Source organism: Martes martes (genome assembly GCF_963455335.1).
Source record: "Martes martes genome assembly, chromosome: 3".
Lineage (NCBI taxonomy): Eukaryota > Metazoa > Chordata > Mammalia > Carnivora > Mustelidae > Martes > Martes martes.
In genome coordinates, this window is record NC_137890.1 from 52892180 (window position 1) to 52907889 (window position 15710).

The 15710-nt window shown below is 39.2% G+C and overlaps 1 protein-coding gene across 2 annotated transcripts in view; it reads left to right on the top strand.

Annotated features, from left to right (window-relative positions):
* The window catches only part of DGKH (diacylglycerol kinase eta), a 164997-nt gene extending 150642 nt beyond the window's left edge, over positions 1 to 14355 (top strand). The window contains exons 25-30 of one of the 2 annotated variants that reach the window (XM_080799853.1): positions 1676 to 1781; positions 3387 to 3479; positions 6428 to 6547; positions 6881 to 6989; positions 8661 to 8791; positions 13996 to 14355. In XM_080799853.1, coding sequence (XP_080655979.1) covers positions 1676 to 1781; positions 3387 to 3479; positions 6428 to 6547; positions 6881 to 6989; positions 8661 to 8791; positions 13996 to 14085 — 649 coding nt within the window. In that variant the 3' untranslated portion in view covers positions 14086 to 14355. The remainder of the gene's footprint in view (positions 1 to 1675; positions 1782 to 3386; positions 3480 to 6427; positions 6548 to 6880; positions 6990 to 8660; positions 8792 to 13995) is intronic. The other variant, XM_080799854.1, reaches the window with a different exon arrangement.
* The last annotated feature ends 1355 nt before the right edge of the window (positions 14356 to 15710 follow it).

Sequence of the window (15710 nt, forward strand, 5' to 3'; positions counted from 1 at the left end):
TGTATGTGAGAGAGTAGGAAATGTGGTTGGAGAAGGGAAGAGGGGCCAGGTCTTATCCAGATGTTTCTGGAAGCAATGTGTAGCACTGTTTGCAAGATAACAAAACAGGGGCAGGGTAAACGCTCTTAGAATAGTCCTGATAGGAAATGATGGACTGAGGTAGTAGAGATGGAAAGAAGAGAGACTTAAGACTGATTATGATCTAAAATTGCTGAATGGCCTGAATTAGGAGACAGGATGACCCTCAAGTTCTAGTGAATGGCTGGATGGACTGTGGAACCTTTGATGGAACCATAGGATTCAGGAGGGAAAGTAGATTTGAGAGGGAAAATGACAGGGTCCGTGTTGGATTTCCAGAATTTAACCTACATTAGAAATATTTAGGAGGAGGGGCACCTGGGTGGTTCAGTCAGTTAAGCATCCGACTCTTGGTTTCGGTTCACATCATGACATCAGGGTTGTGAAAAAGAGGCTCATGTTAGGCTCTGCACTCAGCAGGAGTCTACCTCTGCACCACCCCCTCCCCTGACTCATGAACACATGTTCTCTCTTTCTCTCAAATAAATGAATAAATCTAAAAAAAGAGAGAGAGAGAGAGATCTGGGAGGAAATTTTAGTAGGCAATTGGAAATGTTGATCTCAAATTGATTTCTTTCTTTTATTAGAATAACATTTACCCACCTGCATTCTTCTGATAAGTAACACATTCTTTATGATTTCTCAAAGTTATCAGTAGAAATATTGAGATGACATTTGCAAATTTCTTTGTGGCTCGGATACCAATTGTATGATCTCGTACTTTACTGTTGATTCAACAATACAGGCCTAGTCTCTTTTCTTGTTTTACCCTTTCTATAGAGTGCGAAGATCATTCTCCTTGTAGATGTTAGAAGCAGAAAGGATTTGCATAGTTTTGCCTTCTTGCTCATCCTCCAGCTTTCCTTCATTTTCCAGCAATTGGTGGAACTTGTCCTCTTTTTTCTTCTTTGGCCTTAGTGTCCTCCAGGATCCTGTCTGTTCAGGATATTCTTGAATGTTCCAAGATTCCAGAGGACTATGGTACAGTAGACTTCGGAGCTAATAGACATAGATTCAAATCCTGGCTCCATGACTTCTTAGCTTTGCATATTTACCGAATCCCTCAAGGTCTTCATCTATAAAGTGGAGAAAATTAATCACAGCTACCTTTTAAGTTGTGAATATTAAATTAGATAATGTATGTAAAGCATTTAGTGTACAGATGATAAATAGGCCATGTTCTTCCTCCACTTTGTTTTATTTGTTCCTGGTTGAAGTTGCAATGAATAAAAGATGAAAAAAAAAAAAAAGATGAAGTTTCTGCTCTCTACATTTGGGCCCCATCTCACTTGCCAGTGATAATTCAAAATGAAGTGTTGCTGTATTTTGTTCTTCCAAATTGTAGCTCAGTGTGTTTCTCTGTGATTCTAAGCCTAACTTTTCCTATAAAGATTTTGGGTTTTACATTCTTTGTTGCAGCGGGGTCTGAATTTTGTAAACCTATGCTTTGTTATTTGTAATTGAGCTGAACCCATTTAAAAATATTCCCTAACCTTTTTTTTTTTTTTTCCGACTTGTCTCCTCCCATTTCTGCACTTGCGGAAAATCAGCAATGCTCAAATTTTTTTTTGTTCACCTGCCTCATTTTTGCTTTCAGGATCTGTGATGCAGCCACAATCCATTGTCTCTTGGAACAAGAGCTGGCCCATGCTGTGAACGCATGCTCCCACGCCCTGAATAAAGCCAACCCACGCTTCCCAGAGGTGAGGCGCTCATGGTAAATTCTCATTCTACAGATTGTTATGTATTACATGTATATTTCGATGCAACAACATGGGCCATGCCCTTTGAAAAAGCTCTGGACAGTCTATGGGAGTGTCTGCCAGAAGCTTGTGATAACTTTGTGGCCATGTTTTTATTTTTCTTTTCCTGCCATTTTTCCATTCCATTCCTTTAAAGTCTCTTCATTGTTTGCACATTTCTCTTTCAATCACTTGATGCCTTGCCATCTTCCTTGCACTCCCTCTCCTTCGAGCTACCGCCATCCCTCCTTGTTCTTTCTGTCACCTTCTCCCCTGCACCTTGATGTAGGGCAAACTACATACCACGCATTTTATTAGAGATGCTCATTCATTGTCGAGGCTGTGTACAGAAGTTATTCTCTCTTCATTTTGTTCTATGAAACTGGTAAAGTGGGTAAACTTCTTAATGTAGATGCTGCAATTTTGTAACTTCTATAATTTTTTTAAGGTAGGTGTTAAAAAAAGGGAAAGAATACAATTCTTTTGAAATGCAATACATGGTACAAGGCTGTGGCTTAGAGAAACCTGATGATAGCGTTATTTTATTCTTTTTTTTTTATTTCTTTTCAGTGTAACAGGAATTCATTGTTTTTGCACCACACCCAGTGCTCCATGCAATACGTGCCCTCCTTAATGCCCACCACCTGGCTCCCCCAACCTCCCACCCCCCGCCCCTTCAAAACCCTCAGATTGTTTTTCAGAGTCCATAGTCTCTCATGGTTCACCTCCCCATCCAGTTGTGGAGATTGCTCAAGAAATTAAAAATAGAGCTTCCCTATGACCCTGCAATTACACTACTGGGTATTTACCCCAAAGATACAGATGTAGTGAAAAGAAGGGCCATGTGTACCCCAATGTTTATAGCAGCAATGGCCACGGTCGCCAAACTGTGGAAAGAACCAAGATGCCCTTTAACGGATGAATGGATAAGGAAGATGTGGTCCATATACACTATGGAGTATTATGCCTCCATCAGAAAGGATGAATACCCAACTTTTGTAGCAACATGGACGGTACTGGAAGAGATTATGCTGAGTGAAATAAGTCAAGCAGAGAGAGTCAAGTATCATATGGTTTCACTTATTCTTTTAATTATTCAATGGACGTTACCTAAATTGATTCGTAAGTGCTAGTCCTCAAGGTGAAAGTCTAAAAAACACCCCGGCTGGAACTTCTGAGAAAATGAAAGTCAGTGGATAGAACTGAGTGTGATCTGAAAATACCCCATTATCTGATATGGCATCATTTCCTTTGACTGAACAGTTTTGTGGGGACATGTGTATGTGGTTGCGAGTATCCACACGTTTGTGTGTGGGAGATGGGGGCCTAAGTGTGTAACCACAGTCAGAGAACTCCTTTGGTTCTGAGATGTAAGGATTTGAAGAAATAACCCTGTGAACAAATACGAGTGTGAAATTGTTCAGTTATAATAGAATTGAAGTGGAGTTGTAAAAATACATGTGATGTGAATTTATGGGGAGAATGAAATGTTAAGTACTTGCTGATGATTGAATCCCAACCTAATCCAGAACTACTTGTCTTTGATGTGTTGTTTTTTTTTTCTAGAGTCTTACGAGAGACACTGCCACGGAAATAGCCATCAATGTGAAGGCACTTTATAATGAAACAGAATCTTTGCTAGTGGGCAGGGTCCCTTTGGTAAGGAAGAGATGACTGGTAACACAATGGTGACCCGTGTGTGGGCCTCGGCTTTGTTCATACATTCATTCGTCAGATTCTAATGCAGAGCAGCCTCTTGGCTTCCATCCTTGGGGCTTCCCTTTTAGCTGGCTTTTGCCTTCCAGAAAATGCCTGGCTACCCCAGGGAGTTATATGATTCAGGCTAACGGGAGTAGAAGCCTCCTCTCACAGATGCCACCAGGTTGTCATGCGGTCTTGTTCTCCCCAGTCAGCTTTGAGAGACTTGAACCTTCTGCAGTGTAGCAGGCACCCCTCGGGAGCTCATTACTTCCTAGTGGCAGAGAAGTAGAGGAAATCATTGGCTTTGTTCCCGAAATTAACATTTGAAATATGATTGATGCAGTTCTTAGCTTTACTGAAAGGGCAACACTTTCTAGACTCGATGTTTCAAGAACTGAATTCTCAAGAGCTAGCCTTATCTCTAGATTAACTCAGATAGGTGCTGGAAATGAAGTTTCGGGCCAGTCTGAATCTGACCACGTTCCGTGGACTTCAAGTGCTAGAAGTCCACAGATGTCCGGTTTGCTTTGCCCAGAGTCTGCCTTGTCAGCCTTTTATTCTCTCACCAGTTTCAAACGTTCTAGAATATGGGGTCCTCTCGCCACCTAGTGTTCAACTGTGGGTTTTTCACATGCGCTACTGTCACTGTGTAGAAAGCCTGATGCATTATGATACATTTAGCTATTTTCCTCTTCCTTGTCACGATTCTGATGAACTGGTCCGTGATGATCTTACAACATTCCTCTTGACTGTAGTTTTCTCTCTGGCTTTGGAAAATAGACGCCTAAATAAAGTGGTAGTAAAAGTCATAGTATCTGGCATAGTGGGAAAATGGGAGGTGTGTCACAGTCTAGTGAACGAAGTAACTGTGCCGGGAGTTTCTGTTCGATTGGAGTCCAGAAAGGCACCATCCTTGGAGCATCTTTCATCATCTGAAAAGAGAAGTTTCAGGGATGAATGACATCCCTGGCTCTTACCCATCTCCAGAGGAAGCTGAAGAACAACTTCCTCAGGGCAGGACGTGGCTGCCTATGCTATGGCCAGGAAGAAAACTTTCAGGAAGACACATTGGTTATCTTTTTTGATAAAACCAGTGGAATATTTTGTCCATTCTTGGCACTTCTGTTATTAACCAGAATCTTCTTGTTGCTCTTCTAAAATTGGTCCAGTGAAATCCAGTGAGCTGTGACTCTGATCCCATTTTTTAGGGGAAGGACATGTATTTTTTGTCTTATTTGAAATATAAAAGATATATTTTACATATCTGATAACAACTAGAAACATAACTTGTTCTATATTTTAGTTCTCTCCACTGAAAGCACCTACTGAGTATTAGTTGATTAATATTTACCAATTATATTATGTTCTTATAGAAAGACCACGCACACACTCTTATCATTTTGATCTACTTCTGTCATTGTCAAATATAAGTGTTTAGTTTAAAATGTATACCAGTGAATTTTTTCAAAACCTTTGACCATATTGACATCATAATACAGTGTCAATCATATTCGAGATCAACTAAGCTTTACACTTTATTTTGCTTCTAGAATGAATATGCAATACCATGTTATCAATTTTATAAGATGTATATTCTTAGACTCAAAGGAAAGTGGTAAATTTTACATGACAAGGTGGAGAATCTCCATATTTTTCTTAACTACTAGAAATGGTAAATACCTTGAATAACCGAGGAGGAAAAAAGAACGACCATAATAAATAACAGTAACGATTTCGCTGAACGTTCATTTTAAAGTTCTGTGAACCTATATGTAGATGCTCGACAATCTTAAAGTAATTTTTGAAAGGATGGTTTGCTGGAATAGACCATAGAAATAATCTAGTCACTCTCCTATTTATTAAGGAAGAAACAAAGACTCCTACCATCGGTCAGCCTTCCCTTGGTTGCAGGCTTAGTAACAAAGCCAGGACCAGAAGGCAGTCACCTCCCTTCCTGTTCTACACGTAACAGTGTTTATTTCACCTTTACTATTGAATTTCTAAGTGCTTTTTAATAGCCGCCTCAAATAAGTGGATAATAAGTGACCGGTTTAACCCTCTTTCAGACTGCAAACCATTGGGCATTTTGCTCTTGCCCTGATTTTTTACAACAGCTTTTTTTGTTTGTTTGTTTGAGATTTGTGGGTTTTTTTTTTCCCCTTAAACTTATTATTTTAATTCTCTGGGAGATTTCTGTGCCAAGCAGTTCTTATGATGTGACTTGTTTTTGACCGATTTTTAAAAATAGTATTATTTGCTTACATAGCGGCCTATGGAAATCGGAAGGATTTTTGCCACAAAGAAGTAGAATAGTGAGATTACTTACTAACAAGCAGGCAGAGTGGGTGGATGGATGCATGCATTGGAAGGGAGAGAGAAAGGAAAGAATTTACAAAAAAGAAAGAAAGAAAACCACCAAAAGTGATACTTTTTTTCTGTGACATTATTGAAGTTACACTAACTACCTGTATTATCTTTGGAAAGTATGGATAAATCTATCCAGATTTTTAAAAAGTGAGCTCAATATAAAATAATCTGTTCTTTACCCCCCATATTCCTTTTTTCTTTTTTTAAAAGATTTTATATATTTATTTGACAGAGAGAGCGCACAAGTAGGCAGAGCAGCAGACAGAGGGAGAGGGAGAAGCAGGCTCCCCGCTGAACAGGGAGCCCCATGCGGGGCTAGATCGCAGAACCCTGGGATCATGACCTAAGCTGAAGGCAGCCGCTTAACCCACTGAGCCACTCAGGCACCCCTCTATATTCCTTTATCTTACTAACAATAACCTAGACTAGCCTCATAAGAGATGAGGATGTTCGTTGTCAAAATAAAACGAATTTCTTCTGTTTGAGATTGCTCACTGAGCCTTGTTTTATTTTGTTTTTTAAAATCTGCTGGTAAACAGCAGTTAGAATCCCCACATGAGGAGCGCGTTTCTAATGCCTTACATTCCGTGGAGGTGGAGCTGCAGAAGTTAACGGAGATTCCGTGGCTTTACTATATCTTACACCCAAACGAAGACGCGGTATGTGAAATGTGGCCCACTTCTCTATAAATGCAGACTTTGTGACAATAGAATTTGAAAAAGAGATATTCAAGGGAGAGTAAATTTCGAGCACCACTTTCAAATGTGCTGCTCTTGAACAGGGGAGCAAAGGCTTTTCTGTGAACAAAAGTGTCTCATGGGCATCAGTCCATTTTCAGGAGTATGTAGCATCATGCTCTCTAATTTTTAACAAGTCACCACTCCAACAGTGTGTTGTGTCCATAACCTATTCCTGCGCTGGCTTTAAGATCGGAGTGAGGTTTCCTTCTCTACACGTCCTGAGCAAATTCCTTTCTTGCCCCACTCGAACAGGAGCCCCCCATGGATTGCACCAAGAGAAACAGCAGAAGCACAGTCTTTCGGATCGTGCCAAAGTTTAAAAAGGAAAAGGTTCAGAAGCAGAAGACAAGTTCACAGCCTGGTAGGTGATCCGCACTAGAAGGGAAAGTATAACCCTGTGCAAAAGATAACTTATTAAAGCCATGTCACCGAGGTGATAAAAACGTTCTGGAATTATTTGTGGTGACCCCTGCACGTTATGGAGGTACTAAATGCCACTGGATTGTACACCATAGGATGGTTAGAATGGTAAATTTTATTTTATGTTCATTTTACCACAATAAAGCAAATCCTGTCACACCTAAAGTAATCCACCCAAATGGTAGGGGTCTATAGCAATGAAGTACACAAGAAAACAAGGTGGGCGCTGGTTTGCTTCTACTCTGTTCAGTGGACATCCATGCACCTGTTTAGACGGTCCTTTGTCTCTTGTAACATCGGTGTATAATTTCTTTTTCTCCTTCAGAGTTCGAAGTCTACATCCCTTTGATAGAAGGAATATAGAAACTTTCAGTTACTCTTTTAACTTGCTAAACAGACTTTTCCACCTGAAGTTACGCATTGTCTTTCCCCTGTTCCAAGGACTTACTGCACCATTTCCACCCCTAAGTCATGACAGTCTACAGTGACACTTGCATTCTCAAGCAAAGATTAAACTGCCTTTGGTGTTTTTTGTCTGGTTCCCTTTCCCCCTTGCCCTAGAAATTACTTTTAATGCGACAGTGTTGCCGAGGCACCTTCAAGTTGTGTGTACATGGTGACAGGTGCCTTTCACAATCCAGTCACTTTATTATCCTTCCAAGTGAGCTAGCTCCTTTGAAAAAGTGATCTATGACCTAATTTTTGACAATGGTAGAGCAGCTGTTGAAGGGCATTGTAAAATCAAATATGACATTTTATTATTTTTTTAAAGACTTTATTTATTTATTTGTCAGAGAGAGAGAGAGCACAAGCAGGGGGAGCAGCAGGCAGAGGGAGTAGTAGGCTCCCTGCTGGGCAAGGAGCCCAGTGTGGGACTGAATCCCAGGACCCTGGGATCATGACCTGAGCTGAAGGCAGGCGCCTAACCGATTAAGCCACCCAGGCAACCCCAAATACAGCATTTTACAACCAAACAAATTTGAATTAAGCTAATCAGTGTTGAATAAAATGTATAAAACGATGATACATATTGAAAAATAACATTCCAACTCCTCTTAGCAGTATTGACAGTTTCCAGAGGACTTTAAAGTGAGCTAAGAACACATTTAGTGCTATCCTTGTTAATAATTAAAATCAATGAAGTCATCACTTGAATTCAGCCACACCTGGAGTAAAATTCAGACGCCCATGTCAGATTTTCAATTTTCATTAGCACTTATAGCTAATTCAGTTATAACTGGTTTCATATGCGGTCTTAAAGAAATCATCAGCGTGTATTTGGATCTCGGACTGTCGATCCTAATCGTGAGAAGTACATATTTTATTTGGATTGTGTGGTGTGGGTGGCTTGGAGAGGAAATTGAGCTGAAGGTAAAGGCACCTGTGCACATCAGTGAATGTCTCTGCATAGTCAGATCTCTGTGTGGATGGAGAGTCTGTAACCTGCATGGGGGAAAAAGTGAAATTGGAGTTTCGTGGAAACGACACCTTTAACCTTTCCCTCTGCTAGCACTGCCGCTGTACTCTGTTTTGCATCTTCTTTGGCCAACCTTTGCTTTGTAATGCATTGAGCATGTAGAAATTACGGGGGTTTTGCTCTTAACTTTGGTAGTTCAAAAATGGGGCACAGAGGAAGTTGCTGCTTGGCTGGAGCTGCTCAATTTGGGAGAGTACAGAGAAATCTTCATCCGTCATGACATCAGAGGGGCTGAACTTTTGCATCTGGAAAGGCGAGATCTTAAGGTATTTCCTTTGTGCTACTCTTCTGCTTTTGAAAATTTCCCGGCAAAACAGAATGCCCTCTCCTGCGCCTCTTTTGTTATATGCTTATAGCTTGGCTTATGTCCTGTGTCCTGCAAACGGGCAGTAATCTAATATGCATTGTCCTGTGGTCGGGAGTTCCTTGTGTGCTTTTTAAACAAGAATGTCAGCAGTGTTGTCCGATCAAGTATCATTCTCTGATTATTACAGCTAAAGCTTAGCATGAAGTTAATAATTTTTTTCTCTGCATCCATTGGTATGGCTATCCCTGTGCTAATATTTCCAAATAACCCATGTTTCCATCAGCTCTTTTTATTGGATCAGCATGAAAGGTGATCACTGTTGCTGAAAATGACCAAAAAAACTAATAAAAGGTTAACCACTAAAAATTAATTCAAAATACCAATAACAAAGTTTTCCTAATATGTGGAACTGGGTAAGAAGCTCACAGCAGTGGCAATTGAGAGTCCTGTGATACTGTTTCTGACTGCCCTTTCAGAGCTCACATGAAAAACTAGACCAATAAGTTCAAATACACTCCCTGTGAGTTACTGTTATGATTGTATTATTCTCAAAAAAAAAATGTATTGTTTTCTTTAGTAAATGAAGTGAAAATCACGCTTCACTTTTCCTAGAAGGTGGCAGAGAGCCTATTTGTCATTTACTGCAGAGAAAGAAAATCATTAATTCACGGTCTGCAGCAATTCCCTTTTATTTTCTTGGGTGGACACACAACATGGCCAAAGTACACTATTCTATCCCAAGGTTCCAAGTAGAATTTTGTCATGTTGAATTTTCTTACCAAACAGTGCCATTTTTAAAATTCCAAGATTGAGTAATAAGCAAGTGACAAAGTCTTTAACCTATGTTGGAGTGATCCCTTTCTGTAGGCCAAGTTCTGAACTGCACAGGATTAAGATACAGTGATTTCCTACCAAATTCATGAACTATTGGTGCCTTTATCTACAAATATGCTAGCAGAGATCTTGGAGCAATTAATGGGTAATATATAGGATTTTATAAAGCAGAGTCATACAGTCTTAGCACATTAAAAGCGGACACCACATCTACCTAAACATTTTTAACCAGAATAATAAAATAATAGATTAATTAATTAACCCAGTTGAGAGCCCCAAATCTGGAAAATAGAAAAATATACAGGGCTAGAGTTCCTAGAGTAGAGGTTGACTTCAAAACTTGGAGTGAGTGCACAAAAAAAAAAAAAAAAAAGAAATGTAAGGGGTCATTACATCTAACATATTTATGTAGCATCTTATATCCTTGTCTGGCAGCTACTGAATAGCTCTCTTGAATTTATTGAATAGCTACTGATTGATATATTACGCCAGCCTCTCTAGGAGCTTACATTTAATTTGCCACAAATAAGCATAAGTTCCAGGGAAAGACTGAATGTGTGTGAGAATATATAATTATATATGTATATATTACATATGTACACACAACCATAAACATACACATAACATGCACACATACACAACGAGTAAGGCAGTAAGGCAGATATTCACAGGTTGGAAAAACAAAGCTCATACACATAGGAGGTCAAAGTTGGAGTGATAGGACTTGGCTGGAGAAAGAGTATAAGTAAAAAGGAAATGGGTAAGAATTATTTTTGTAAACTTTCTCTTTAGCTTTATCATGGGGCTTCTTGTTCTGCTTTATTTTTACTTTTAATGCAAATTACATCCCTTACCTTAAAACTTTTCTTTCAGAAATTTGCGTTGACACAGTCCTTTTTAACTCTTTTCCTTCCAAAATGGGGCTTGGGAGAATGAAAAACAATAATTATCTGAAAAGAGCCTGCTATAGAGCAAAGCCATGAGGGGAGCAAATGAGCTTCTCCTTGACCTCTGGCTGTAGCTGTAAGAGGGAGCAGACTCTTCAGAATGAACTCTTTAAGTCTTGCTAGAGGATCTTGTACTCCCTATGTAACCTTATCCATTCCCATTGCTGCAAATATGGTCCATGAATACATCTGTGGTTCACAGGTTTGCACCCCCAGCCCTGACCTCAATTTGGAAGCTTTAGGATTTTATCACCAACTCCACTTGATAGTTGCCTGTCACACAGGGAGGGTTCTGTGGATATCTTAGTAAAATCACCCCTCTCTCCCTCCAGGCTCTCGAGCCAGAGAAGCCCACGGTCATACTCAGCGCCTTCCTCTTCCTTATCCTTGTCCCCTATCTCAGTAAGCCTAGCACCGAGCCAGGTTTCTAGACTGTATCCGTTTCTCTCTCTGCTTTCCACACTCCTACTGCGTGCCAGGGCACCTCTTGTCTGTGTGAGACCGGGGTTCCTAACTGGACTTTTCCGCTGCTACCCGCGCTCTCTCTAGTCCATTACCCACACGGCAGCCAGAGTGATCTCTTAAGCTCAGATCACCTTTCCCACTTCTACTGGAATAAAGACTTGCATCTTTGGGAGGTCAACACGAGTCTGCCCATTTATGGAAACTGCTGTGGAATCACTGGCCCCTTGCTGGGCTGTACCCCATCCACACTGGCCATGTTCCATTTGCCCGAAAATACTAGACTCTTCCTCATCTTTAGAGATGCCCCCTGCTACGGCATGTATCTCCCACTACCTGTCACCTGGCTATCTCATGCTCACATCTTGGCTGTTACTTTTTTATCAGCAAGACAACTAGAGGTAGCAATGTGACAGTGTAAAGGTGGGAAAAGAAAAATATTTCTAAGGTGCTTTAGGAAATAAAGAAACTTATTGTATTATTCTCCCTCCAGAAAGACAGTAGCCAAAAGTGAGGGGCACCAAAGACACTGGCAAAGATGCAATGGTTTTGTTTGTGTGGTTGGTTTTTGTTTTTCTTTCCATTTGGAAAGTTGCATATCTGTGCCTAGAAAGGTAACCGAATATCTACAAAGCATGTTTCTGCAAAATTAGATCTGTTCATCCAAAGAAAGAAAAGGCACATAATAAAGAATCTGATAAAAATAAATTAAGAAAACTATTAACAGATGTCACGGCCGTAACCTTATCACAATCTAACTCCTAGAAGTCATGAAGGTATTGAACTCAAGATAAAAAAAATATAGCTAGGCGTTAGTGTAATTCTGTGGAAAACATTCATCTCGTTACACCAAAATGGTAATTCTGAGTAGAGTCTGCTTCCCGCAAAGAAGTTTTTTATTCTTGAAAATACAACGTGCGTATGGCCTTAAGTAGAATATTTAGTATTAAATTTATTTCTTCATCAGATAATTGTTATCACAAAGCAGAAAGTGTATTAAAATATCCCACTCAAATAAATGCAACTGCAAATGCATTTATATTTCAGTTAGGTAGCAGGCCGCCGGCTCACTTTCTTTAGGATTTGGCCTTGCTTTTAAGTTTGCTATGTTAGCGTACACTCAGGAAACACACAGTTCGTTGCCTTCAGACTGATTATGAATGACCTGGTGTCCTATGAGAAAATACTTTTTCAGGGTCAGTTGCATATTGTAAAAATGTGACCCAGAAATTATCTCAAGCTTGACAGGAGCACTTGCTATATAGAAAGAGTATTTTTCAGAAAGATTCAAAATTGTCATTAGAGAAAAAGAATTGTCAGTAACTTCGCTGCTGTAGAATCAAAGAGCCCATAAAGTATATGGAAGAGAGAGAACGGGGTGTGCACGTGCTTACAATCGTCTCATCTATTTCATTAAAGCTTAAAAATAAATAATACTTGGGGTGCCTGGGTGGCTCAGTGGGTTAAGCCTCTTCCTTTGGCTCAGGTCATGATAGGGTCCTGGGTCCGAGCCCCGCATCAGGCTCTCTGCTCGGCAGGGAACCTGCCTCCCCTTCTCTCTCTGCCTGCCTCTCTGCCTACTTGTGATCTCTCTCTGTCAAATAAATAAATAAAATCCTTTAAAAAAAAATGCTCTTTGCTTATGAAGTAGGACAGATATTTGGAATCTTTATCATCTCAGACACATAATTTTGTGGTACCTTGTAATCTTGTTTTCGAGGCTGCTTTGGAAGCCATCTTTTTGCTAATTTTATTTTATTTTTTTTTTAAGAATTTATTTGAGAGAGAGAGAGCATGAGAGGGGAGCGGTAAGAAGGAGAAGCTGACTCCCCGCTGAGCAGAGATCCCAATGCAGGACTCAATCCTGGGACTCCAGGATCATGACGTGAGCTGAAGTCAGTTGCTTAATCAAATGAGCCACCCACGTGTCCCTTTTTGCTAATTTTCAAATATTTCAAGCCCTTTCTTTTTTATACCAAATTGGTTTGACTTCACGTATTAGCCAATCAGTTGTGCCCATTAATGTTAAAGAAACTTTAGGGCTCAGGGGCCTTCACCCTTTCTTTTAGTTTTTCGGGTCGTGAATATCACGGCTGTCTTGTATGCATCTCCTTCCTTCCCGCAGCAAGGATTTATTTGCCGAGAGCCTGCTGTGCGCTATACAGTCTGGAATCATCCTCCCTCTCTGAAAACTAACTATTGAATTCTTGGCCCTTTAAAGGAAGACAGTTCTGTAAGAAACAAGGAAGGTTCTGAGGGAAAGAAGCCACAAGTGTTCTGAGGAAAAGCATCAACCCACAGTTAGCCAGGTTGAAATAATTTCTTATACTTTTGTCTCGCAAAGTAGAAAGAATATTTAAACAGTCCACTCAAATGAAAGACTCTAAATGTAACCATAGATGTACTGACGTTCCAAATTTAGGCGATGGCCAGTGATCTCTGTCTTTAGGATTAGGCTTTACTTTTAAGTACTATTTTAGGAAGAAAGTGTGTGGTTGCCGTAAGACTAGTTGCAGCGGCCCTGATGTCTTCTGTCACTGTTCTCTGAGATCCCAAAAGGACCTGTGTTTTGAAAAAGAAGAAGCAGAAGAAAAAGGAGACCCTAATTTTGACTCTGAAGAACCACCATTGTGTATAATTTCTGAGATTGTTACATTTCAGAGTTAGTGTGGGATGTGATTTTTTTTTAACTTGTTGATAATTTTTTAATGTCAGGTTAGTTTTGCTTTATAAACTGATCTTCATAGCTTATACTTCCTAAGTCATTGAATAGAAACTGAATGCTAATTATGCTATTTGCTAGTGAAATATTTAATCCCCAGTTTTCTCTCGTCAGTAAACGTCTTTCTTTTCCTTCTCCTTTTTTTTTTTTTTCTTACCTTTTCTTTTTTTTCTTTTTCTTTTCTTTTCTTTTTTTTAGGACCTGGGGATAACGAAAGTGGGTCATATGAAGCGAATTCTCCAGGGAATTAAAGAGCTCGGAAGGAGCCCTCCCCAGGCTGAGTTGTAATCATATTGGTGCTATCCCTTGGAAGGGAAGTAATTGCTACTTAATACAAAGCTCTTAGAAGCAATGGTCTGTTTCTGTACTTTTCTGCCTAGAAAAGCAAGCACCAGGGAAGCACCTCTATGGCTTGATATCTGGCTGTGGGTGAAAATTTTCATTTGAGGTATTAGGAAATATTTTTGTGCCAAAAAAAAAAAATACATTCCACAAAGCCATTTACTTATTGTGCAAACTTGACGTGTTCAGATATGCTCATATTAGTAAGAAGGTAGGAAGAATCCGAGATAATTGCATTGTCTGAAAGGTGGAAACGTTTACTTACATTGTACTTTCCTGAAACTTGGTCAGATGGAATGTTCTTACCATATGACTGCATAACAATATGTGGCTAAAACTTCTAGGTTTCATTATTGGAGGCATTGGCTTCTTCCTTAAAAATCACTGGTTAGGAGACTAAGATATACATTAGTTTGTGTTTTGAATGCTAGATTGGGTGTCAACTGAGATTCCTAGCATTCAGTGGTCAGGGAACATGGTTGAAAACCCTCAAATATTATGAATGAATGCAGATCTTAATGCACGACATTCCTGCCTGAATGGTCTTTCTTTTTCTTGCATGTCACATGTAATATCGTAAAACTGAGCTTTAATGTCAGCTTTAATGGAATTTAATTTATTACTACCGAAGTTACCTTTTTATTGGTTCAAGGCACTTTTCTGTTCTTTGATAGGGGATTTTGGATAAATATTCTGTATCTAAGAATTTGTGAACATGTGTCTGTGCCATAATCAACAAATGATACACATTTTATGCAAGCCAATTCAATGTCACTCTATCATCAACAGTAGACATGCACATTAAGAAACTCTCTGGATATTTTTATAAAATTACATGTTCTGTTGCTGAACTAAAAGCTTATTATAGCTTCCTAAACCAAAATTCCCACATTTTGTTATTTTTTTGGTTTAATTTAGTATTTATTTAATACTCTGTTTGCATTTATAATATAGTGAGCTGTTGACATCCAGGAGTTTCCCCAAGGCCTCAACTGGGATTCATATACTGATTGGTCACCCAGACTTACCCACTAGCTAGAGTAACTACTGATAAAACTTCTCAATGAGAGATTTAAATTTTTAAATTTTTTCTTAAGGGCTTAATATTATTATTATTACATTATTATTATATTATTATTATTATCTCACTTAATTCTTGTATCAGGTAAATATCATTTTCCTTTTCCTAAACCACTATACTTCAGTGTAAGCTTATTAGGAGTCAACATTACAATTACCAAATCTTTGAAAGCCAAAGGCATACATGTCAAAAAGTCATAAAAATTTCCTTAAACAATCTTTCTTTAGACATTATATACCAAAAATTAATTGTAATATTTTAAAATCTTCTATATAAGAGAAGAAAACAGGGTATTGACCCGGTGGTGACAATTTTCATGAAGTAGCCTTCTAAGTAGGTGCTCAATAGAAAAACATACACACACATGTACATATACATTTCTACGTGTCTATACACACATGCATGTACATTCACACTTACATATGCATCATCTTGAAATATACTCTCATTGATATTTTCTAGACAATTATTTGCCAAATGCCTAATGAGA